The following is a 10,938-nucleotide window of genomic DNA, read 5'->3' on the forward strand; positions in this document are numbered from 1 at the left end:
CCCACAAAATACTAATTTGTTCCCACGAAATACTAATTTGTACCACAAAATACTAATTTGTTACCGTGAAATACTAACTAGTTCCCACATAAAGTAATTTGTTACTGCGAAATACTAATTAATTCCCAAAAAATACAAATTTGTTACCACGAAATACTAATTAGTTCCCACAAAATACTAATTAGTTCCCAAGAAATACGAATTAAATCCCACGAAATAGGTAAAATGTGGTCAAAAATACTAATTTGTTACAACAAAATACTTATTTGTTCCCAGAAAATACTAATTCTTTGCCACAAAATACTAATAAGTTCCCACAAAATACTAATTTGTTCCCACGAAATACTAAGTCGATCCCACAAAATAGGTAAAATGTGGTCACAAACTATTAATTTGTTGCCAGGAAATACTGATTAGTTCCCACGAAATACAAATTAGTACCCAAGAAATACTAATTTGTTCTTGCCAGGAAATACTAATCAGTTCTGACGAAATACTAATTTTTACATATTTCACCAATCAGAATTCTTTTCCCCATGTCATGCCTGGGCCTCCTTACTTCCTTAATAAACCGGTTGGTTTGGATCTTAAAGGTAATGAGTGCTTGTTTTGGTCTCATTTTGCTACTTACTGCTCCTCTGCTTCTACGCTTTTTACCTCAAAGTGCATGTCCCTTTGTGTTCTCTTGTGTTCACGCCTCATGTGTGTTTGTGTTGTGTTTGTGTTTGTGTTATTTTGTGTGGTGTGGTGCAGCTCCAGCAGACTTGTGCCAGTTGCCCATGGACGAGGGAAGCTGCGGACGATACAGCCTGCGCTGGTATTTTAACCATCAGTCTCAGGCCTGCAGGCCCTTCATCTACAGCGGCTGTGAAGGAAACGACAACCGCTTCCTCCACCTGGAGGACTGTGAACAAATCTGCCTTGGGGAGGCTGAAGGTACGCACACACAGACACACACAGACACACACTAACTAGTCTATTTTAGACTCATTTATTTAATGTATGCAGTCTAACACGTGGTGTGTCGTGCAGGTCCTCGGCCCTCGACGACAGCGCGGTGATTGTGGCCAATTCTTTCTCAGCTACGGGAATGTTTATAAAGCTTTATATACCTTTTTTTTATAGATCATTATTTTTGTTTTAATGCCAATGGTCAGGATTTGTTGTGTTTATTTATTTTCTTTAAATGCAGCCTTTTAACTTCACCCTGGGTTTGACAGCTTTGAGAGTTCCACAGAGTTCCTCCATGGTTTATATTTTTAAATTCAAACATTTTTTAACATTTGCACAGTTTTTTAAAGACTTGACCCTGACTTTCTTGATGTCACCTTGAGGTGGATTTACTGCTTTTCTCACTTTCATGTTGCCAGATTGGTTAAAGCTCACTCATTATCTGAACATAATGAGAAAACAAACGACTCATTTAAAGTTAAAATTAAATCATTTACAATGCAGAGTAATGTAATTGCTTCGATATAAAGAAAAATAGGGCCGATTCTAATTCCTATCTTAACCCTCAAGCTCAACCCTTAATCTTAACTGGTCCTCAAAACCAAGTGTTGAGGGTTATTTTGTCACTTAGAAATGGGACACCCCTTAAATGCAGTTACGTCTTCAGACTGCAGGGGGCAGATTAACGCGAAAGCTGCGTCCAGTCTGTCAACTCCAAAAAAGAAGGAGAAGAAGAACATATTTACATCAGGATTATTTATTACGATCCGTTTGTCAGTCAAGTTATTAGGTTGTCAATTAGTTATAAGATGATACTCATACAAATACCACAACCACGGACATATTCAGCTGACAGTTACCACACACCACGGCTTATTGAAAAGTAAAACATAGCAAACGATCGCTTGTCCGCACCGGCCGGCTATTGACAAAAGATCGTAAAATAAAATTAAATGTTACGCAACAATGACGTCAGTAATCCATAATATGGGCCTAAACTAAGATAATACAATGGTTTTCATAATTTCTATATCTCTATTAACAAAGAAAATACTTTATTTACTTCATCTACTACATTTGTAGCGTACTCGTTTCGCTGCTTTCGGCGCCATCTTTGTTCTGTGAAAACACGCAATGCATTCTGGGTAGCCCTTGCTCCCAAGGGTGGTCTCAAAAAAATCTCAATATTGAAGGCGATACAGCCCTTAAACTTGCTACTCAATTTCATTTTTCTGAGAATCGGGACAGCACTTGCACTAGAGGGAGAGCGCATTTTTGAGATTGAGGGTTAAGCAAGGAATTGGAATTCACCCCTAGAATCTTCACACTTCCCCGCTCCCTTTAAATGAAGCCAAAGATGCTCCCTGGAGAAGTGTAATCATCCGTCTTCTGTGGTTTGGTATTTATTTATCGCTGGTCTGTTCACAGTCACCAACGATCTCAGCCTGTCGCGCTGCTCCTGTGCTTATTTTATTTTGTTTTAAAAACCCCGGGATGGTCTATTTAAAACTCTCAGATATCACTGATTAGAATTCAGCCCGCATTTGTAATTATCGTCCTCCCCAGAGCCGTCGGCAGAATCGTAACGTCGTTAACGATGGAAGTCTAAATAAAACGAGTGAACGCGGGAGCAGAGAATTAAAACTTTACCATCTGTTGGTAAAAACTGCAGCCTTTATCGACTTGTGCTCATACTTTGACGATGTATTGTAATGTTTTCATTATTATTTTTGTTTGTACACAGCAAAAGTGGGCCGAGGTGGTGGTGCTTTCTGAAAATAATCTCCTCATAGTGCTCTAAAGATAATAATAATACTCTGTTTTCTCAATATTGGAACGTAGGAGTCACCAGAATCATATTAAAGTGCTGCCTGTGCTTCAAAAGTAATAATTAGAGAAGAATAAACGGTTAAATAACTTTGCAGAATAAGTAGTTCCAATGTTTATACAAGTAGCTGCAGCTCTTTAACTTGCATTCGTATGAAAATGACATCGTAATTCACTTGAAGTCGTCTAATGTTAAAGTTTACGTGACAGAAACAACAACAACTTCCACTTCTCCACACAATCGAGCACAAAAATGATTGGGTTACAATTATGGATATGGTTTTAATCATTTGTATTCAATATGAAGAATCAATCACTACAATGTTTTGTACATACTGGTTTTATTATTATTATTATTATTATTATTATATTGGGGGAATGTTGTGTATCTGCATGTTTACCTGCCAGAGAAAAGGTGCTATTTTTAAATGTATTTTTGTACTGTTTGTCGTTGAAGATGGAAGCTTTTTTTTCTCTCTGTGCCTTTAGTAATGTGGAACATTGTAATGAGCAATTCTAATAAACCAAATGTTTGAGTAAAAGGGTTTTAAACTTGCTTGCTGATTGTCTGACAAATCAAAATGAACCAGCCTCCGTTTGATTTAAATAATGTCACTTTATCTCTAAGGGCCCTATTTAATTACACATGGTCTAAAGCAGGATTTCTCAATCCTGGTCCTTTTATGTTTAACCTATTTCTTGTGAACTAATTAGTATTTTGGCCACGAATTGGTATTTCGTGCACACGTTTTACCTGTTTTGTGAGAACCAATTAGTATTTTGTGCACACTTTTAACCTATTTTGTGGCCACAAATTAGTATTTCGTGCACACTTTTTACCTATTTTGTGGGAACCAATTAGTATTGTGTGCACACTTGACCTATTTTGTGGCCACAAATTAGTATTCCGTCCACACGTTTTACCTATTTCGTGGGAACTAATTAGTATTTTGTGGCCACACATTAGTATTTAGTGCAGATTTTAAATATTTCGTGAGAACTAGGATTTCTTGCCACAAATTAATATTTCGTGACAACTAATTGGTATTTCATGGTTGTTTTGGATCTTAGAGATCACGAGTGCTTGGGTCTTGGGTCTCATTAATTTCGACAAAATGAGACCCAAGACCCACCAAGACCAGGATTGTCATGGCTGTCTGCTGCCTCTGAATATCCGTGAACCGACCCACAATGCAACAAACTACACCTCAGTTTAAGACCAACACAATGTGTGCACTGGGCGTGAAAATGCCAACTGTGGAGCGATGAAGCACCGGGCGTAAGATGGAGCCTTGGATCTCCATGTGCACACAGGGACGGAATACATCGGGTCATCGAAATCCACGACAAAGAAGGGAGTTAATTGAGCAGAAAAAAATAAGTGTGTGTGCGTGACTGACTGATCTGGACGTTCTAATTTCATCAGCAGAATTTATTAATGAGAGGATTTTCTGCTTGTTGCACCATGACTCCTCCTCCTCCTCCTCCCTTGGTTTTTCCGTGCTCCCTCGCCCTGAGTTGATTTCCCATGGTGAGAGACAGACGCCGACTCCATATCCACTTCATCACACCTCAACCAAACGGCCCTCGAAGAGCGCTCGACCATCCCTGCTCCTCTTCTTCCTCTTCTTACTGACTTCATTTCTTAAATGTGTCTCAGTCAGCATCTCCTCGTCCGTTGGCCGGCTCTGCAGCAGCGGCCTCAACGCGTTAGATGCGTCGAGACCGTGACACGCTGACAGTGATGGAGGATGTAAAGATAAATGGATGGGAGAGGCTTCAAGTGGAGCAGGTGATGAACAAAGACAGGCCGCTGTGCAAAGTGTGGCAGTAATACTACCACATATCTACATAAGTGAATTTTTATCACAGGCTTCATGGTGGCTGCTATAGCCGACTGTTTAACTCAATTAAATACTGAAAACATTAAACTACGGAGTTATTTTTGGACTCTGGTAACTGGGTTATTCTTGTGCGGCTTTTGACGTCAACGCTTAAGTTCTCGTCTTGAACAATGGGTGGGCATTAAATGAGTATCCATGGATTGGTTTTGTTCCTAACCTGGCAGAAAGAAGTTTCTTTGTTGGCCTTAACAACTTTAAGCCATTCCCTCCACTGTGGTGTACCACAGGGTACGATTCTTGGACCGCTCCTCTTTTCACTGTACCTGCTTCCTTTAGGTTGCTAAATGTGTTAGCCAAACAGCTTTTTATCAGTTGTGGCAAATGACTAAAATTAGGTCCGTTCTGTCTCGTGGGGACTTTGAAATACTTGTTCATGCTTTGATCACGACCCCCATCATTAATTATTGCATTCATTTCTCGTCAAAGAATGCAGTTTGTAAGTGTCAAATGTGTAATTTTCTGCAATTAATTAATTTACGGACATGTTTACATACAGAGTATGTTGTTATTTTATCAGTTAATTTTACACTTAAATATTTCCCTTCATATTTCATGGCGCAAACTCTATTTTATGTAGTGTTTTCATGCTAATTTTGGGGGCAAAACAAGGCGTTCTTACAGTAAAATGTAAAACCTTAACACCATTCTTAAGCATAGAATCAGCGATATTCGTGCCCATTTACCGCAGTAGTAGAAAATGTTTTTCTCTGTAATTTTGACGGTCAAGTTCTGGCAACCACAGCTTTTTTTTTCTTTTTTTTTTTACAGTGTAGTGGTTGGTGTGTAAGGGTTGAAGTGTGAGTTTAATGATGTCTTTAAATACACGACGGTGTGACGCACTCTGAACACTTAATCACAAGAACACCGGCGCTGTGTGATGCCGCGGCGTGATGCTGCTTTTAACTGTGCGGCAACTGTGGAGCTTCATCATCATCATCATCATCCAGGTCGACTTATGTAATAATAACAAACAGTTTTTTCTATGACTCGATAAGCTTCTGAACTTGGTTTAACCCACACACAGAAATGTGTAGAAAATGATTTAGACAGATGCACTTCTCAAAAGTAATATGGAAAAAAAATAATCACACAATTCCCCCCCTTTACGAGTTCCTCATGCACTTTACTGCTTGATTTACCCTCAGTCTGCTTGATCCCTCTCGTCCCGTGTGTGTGTGTGTGTGTGTGTGTGTGATCATGATTCGTGTGTTGGAGCCATATTTCACGTCCTAAAAATAGCTGCCGTCACTGATTTGAGTAGCCATAACCAGTCGGCTTTACAGCAGGCAGCAAAGCCTTTAAAGGACATGTGAGGATAGTAACTGTGTGTGTGTGTGTGTGTGTGTGCGCTGCAAAGTTAAGTCTTTATGAGACAATAACCTTATCTAAATTGATATTCACTCTGCTGTCTGAGGCTCCACAGGGCTCTCACTCTAAACACACACACACACACACACACAGTTTAGTAATTCAAGGTTGTCCTTCACAGATCTATGCTAATGTGTGTGTTGTTGGACGCTGGATATAACGCAATTGAAATGTAATATATATTAAGTGCTCGCCTCACTGCATTCGTCAGTTTCAGCATTTGAGCCTTAAAGGAGACGCTGCTGCTGGCAATAAAAGTTGGAAAATGTGAGTTTTAGAATTTAGAAGCTCTTTAAATATGTGGAAGAATAGTCGGATGGCCACAATTTAGTATTTGTCATGGCCACAAATTAGTATTTTTCTTTGCCACAAATTGGTATTTTTCGTTGCCACAAATTAGTATTTTTCGTTGCCACAAATTAGTATTTTTCGTTGCTACAAATTGGTATTTTTCATTGCCACAAATTAGTATTTTTCAGTGCCACAAATTGGTATTTTTCGCTGCCACAAATTGGTATTTTTTGTTGCCACAAATTGGTATTTTTCGTTGCCACAAATTGGTATTTTTCTTTGCCACAAATTAGTATTTTTCGGTGCCACAAATTGGTATTTTTTGTTTCCACAAATTGGTATTTTTTGTTGCCACAAATTGGTATATTTCGTTGCCACAAATTGGTATTTTTCATTGCCACAAATTAGTATTTTTCTTTGCCACAAATTAGTATTTTTCGTTGCCACAAATTGGTATTTTCCGTTCCCACAAATTGGTATTTTTCATTGCCACAAATTAGTATTTTTCTTTGCCACAAATTAGTATTTTTCATTGCCACAAATTAGTATTTTTCTTTGCCACAAATTAGTATTTTTCGTTGCCACAAATTAGTATTTTTCATTGCCACAAATTAGTATTTTTCATGGCCACAAATTGGTATTCCACGGCCACAAATTAGTATGTCGTGTGCATGTTTTACCTATTTCGTGGGAACTAATTAGTATTTCATGGCCACAAATTAATAAACAGGTTGGTTTGGATCTGACAGATTACGAGTGCTTGGGTCTCATTTATTTAGACAAAAATGAGGCCCAAGACCCACCAATAGCGTTGTGGCTTTCTGCTGCCTGTAAAAAGCCATGAACTGACCCACAATTGAAATGTAATATATATTAAGTGCTCGCCTCGCTGCATTCGTCAGTTTCAGCGCTTGAGCTTTAAAGGAGACGCTGCTGCTGGCAATAAAAGTTGGAAAATGTGAGTTTTTGCTGCCAAATTTAGAAGCTGCTTACATTTGTGAAAGAATAGACGGATGTTCACGGAGAACGTTGCAGGGAATCGTCCTCCAAATGAAGCACAATAAGAATTAAATCCCCCTTCTCCCCCTCGCCTCACCCCTTCCTTCTTATTATCCATGACCCTTCAAGGGTATGGATGAAAAAAAGGAGGAGTGGGTGTTCACAGTGGCTCCCCCTGTCTGTGTGAGGCAGAACTGCTTCATGGATATGGAGTGTAATATGCACGGACACGTTTTTTTGGGGGGGAGTTGTTCGTTTTTCCTCTTCAGTGACCTTGACTGTTCAAAGCCCCCCGAGGTCTTAGGGTTGGCAGAGAGCTCGGCTGGTGGAACCAAGAGCACAGAGCGAGCCAAACTCCCTCCTCCTCCTCTACCTCCATCCCTCCCTCCATCACTCACTCACTCACTCACTCACTTGCTCTTTTTTTACCCTGCCACCCACTTCTCTCTCTGCAAGTACAAAGGCTGTTGCTATAGCAATGAAACATGCTAGAAAAATGTGCTCAATCTCACTTTTACCCCCTCAGTCATATTAGCATATGATCCGTATCACTCGCTGGCACATTTTTCTGCTCATCAAGCAAAACACAGCAACCGTGTGTGTGTGTGGATCCTGTTAATGTGTGTGTGTGTGGATCCTGTTAATGTGCGTGTGTGTGTGTTGACCCCACAGTTTGTTGACGTGGGGGTCATCGGGAGTTCTCTCTCGCTGTCTTTCATTTAAATTTTCTGCCACTTTAAGCTTTTATTCGCAGTCTTATCGATCGGCGCTGAGCACTCGAACACACGAAGCACCTTCAATTAGAAAAGGGGCGTTTCACGCCGCTAACCCGCTCACTTCACACCGACTCACGGCGTCTTAGAAAAGCAGGAGTGAAGGTCGGAAACAGTTTATTTTGCGAATGCTTCTGTCCATTTCTCTGTGTCCCTTTCAGCAGTGGTGGAGGAGTTGTTTACTTTCTTTAATTCTACCTCCAGCCGATGAGTCAGCCATTAGCATATCCTCTTCATTATGGCGGTGATGAGCAGGGGCCACCTGAGTGTCACAACGCCTCATCCTTATTAAACGGCTCTCGAGGGGCCGTCTTGGGTGCACAAGCCTAAATTATCATATGCCATTTCTCATCTCTGCTGACTGTCATTCAGTGGCCTGTGCTCTATTTTAGTTGATGCTCAGACTAAACTGAGGGCTTGACGTATTTTTCTTTCTCTCACCACCTATCATTACTCCCTCCCTCTCTGCCCCCTCGTCTTTTTTCCTCCCTCGATCTTTCTCCCCTCAAGCGAGCCACTTCCCTCTCTCGACTATAGGCAAATCGGTAATTTTGCAGCTGACTAGGAAGCAGAAAGTGGCGGAAAATTGTTACCTTCACGAAAAGAAGGGGGAGTTCCGTGACGAGATAAGATCACGTAAGTCACTTCCTGCCTCACGACTACTTGTGGGCCACTTATTCTGCACAGTTTATAGTGTGACACACTGGACAGATGGACCCACGGTAGGTGGAGTTGAAGCCTGTGGCATATTGATAAGAACATTTCAATAAGTGACAAATTAAGCAATTAGAATTAATGTTGATTCTAAAGGTCCTGGTTTACTTCTGCACACTTTGGTAAACATTGCATAGCGTGGTGCTGTCAAATTTAGAAGCTGCTTAAATGTGTGCAAGAATAGACAGATGGCCACAAATTGGTATTTCATGGCAACAAATTGGTATTTCGTGGCAACAGATTAGTACTTCTGGACCACAAATTGATATTTTCTTGCCACAAATTGGTATTTCATGGCCACAAATTGGTATTTCATGGCAACAAATTGGTATTTTGTGGCCACAAATTAGTATTTAATTGCCACAAATCGGTATTTTGTGGCCACAAATCGGTATTTTGTGGCCACAAATTGGTATTTTCTTGCTACAAATTAGTATTCCATGGCCACAAATTAGTATTTTCTTGCCACACATTGGAATTTGGTGGCAATTAGTATTTCATGGCAATAAATTCATATTTCATGGCAACAAATTCGTATATCGTGGCCACAATTTAGTATTTCATGTTATTCCTACCAAAGAAGAAGATTTGAGGGTCCCAGGTTGAAGCTTGGATGCTCTGTCCAAGAAAGAAGATTGTTCCCCTAAGGTTCTCCTAATGTTAGTTGCAACCAAACCAAAAGCTAACGTTCCGAGAACGTTCCGTCAGGGTTAGGTAGGAGCGTAGATGTTGAGAGAACCAAAAACTGAAATGTTCTCCAGTGGTTGCACCGTGGTTTCCATGCAACGTTCAATGTTTGGTTGTTTTTGTTGTAGTTTTGGGGTTGATGACGTCAGTAATTTAATAAATATGAAAGTGCACAAGTATATCGGCACAAAGCCACATGGATTGTGATATGATGACTCTCACTAATGGCCCATGGCCACATATTGCACACACATGTATATAGATATGAAATCATTGATCTGATTTCTGTGTCCACACAGATTTGAACAAATCAAATTTGAGTAACATCAACTGAAGTGAACTGGATAAGATACCGATAACCGGTAATCTCATCGTAGCCTTAAGTTACTCAGGATTCTGACACTTCTGTGCGTCTACAACACTGAATATGTGGCAAATCCTATCAGATATTAGACTCTGGACTTCATGGCCTCTTAATTTCACTAATCTTACTCTGCTGTTGTCTCTGAGATGGAGTGGAGTACAGGCTGTTGACCTCTGACCTCACTTAACCGCAGGCCTGAACTTAACATCTTATTTCAGTGAGATCCTTCTGAAGGAAAATCCAGTACTTTTGAAGCAACAACATCATCATCAGCAGCAGCAGTGGCTACAGTTTAAAGGGTAATTGAAACACTTCTCTCTTTACATCCATGGAAAAGTGCTCACTTTCACCAATAAATTGCTCAGAATTGTTATTGCAGCGGCCTGACATCATTAGTGAAGCACTGGAGTCAGTCGGCTCTTTGAATACTCATGAGACTGCAGCGCTGTCGCAGGCAGACAAACTCGAGTGAGATGGAGAAGAGGAGTTTGGATTCTACAAAGGTGTAGTGGTTCAGGCTCTTGCCTTTTCTGCATTCTGGAGTTTTGCATGTTTTCCCCGTGTGTGAGATTGGGTTTTCTCTGTGTTCTCCGGCTTCCTCCCACAGGAGGAAGCCAGGAGGACCTAATCAGGTCAATCGGACATTCTGAATTGACCGTAGATGGATTTTAGGGTTAGGGTTAGGGTTCTGTTTTTAGACTGGTGATCTGTCCTCGTGTGGAGGATAAAGCGGTAGAAGATGGATCATGGATTTGTAGCTGAGCTGAACAACGAGCCATTTTGAAGTTCCGGGCCGTCTCTGTTTGTCTATTAGAGCCAGATTACACGGACGAAGAGCTCCTACAAACTGAAGAGTGGATCAGAGATATCGAGTGATACTTCAGACACACAATGTTGTCTCACCACATACAGGGATTACCTCCTGTCCCCCGCTGACACTTACATTTGCTAGCTCGCCTATGAGATTTCAGCGCGAGAGCTACATGACGCTATCGTCACTGGACACTAGTCAATAGTCTGACTTGTTATCGTCACACCCTTATCCCACTAGAGCGACTCG

At 40.6% G+C, this 10,938-nt stretch overlaps 1 protein-coding gene across 1 annotated transcript in view; it reads left to right on the plus strand.

The window, feature by feature from the left end:
* The window catches only part of col7a1 (collagen, type VII, alpha 1), an 85,391-nt gene extending 82,107 nt beyond the window's left edge, over positions 1 to 3,284 (plus strand). Inside the window, exons 117-118 of the mRNA XM_083892008.1 lie at positions 754 to 936; positions 1,033 to 3,284. Coding sequence (XP_083748134.1) covers positions 754 to 936; positions 1,033 to 1,061 — 212 coding nt within the window. The 3' untranslated portion in view covers positions 1,062 to 3,284. The remainder of the gene's footprint in view (positions 1 to 753; positions 937 to 1,032) is intronic.
* The last annotated feature ends 7,654 nt before the right edge of the window (positions 3,285 to 10,938 follow it).

Source organism: Microchirus variegatus, assembly GCF_963457635.1.
Source record: "Microchirus variegatus genome assembly, chromosome: 7".
Lineage (NCBI taxonomy): Eukaryota > Metazoa > Chordata > Actinopteri > Pleuronectiformes > Soleidae > Microchirus > Microchirus variegatus.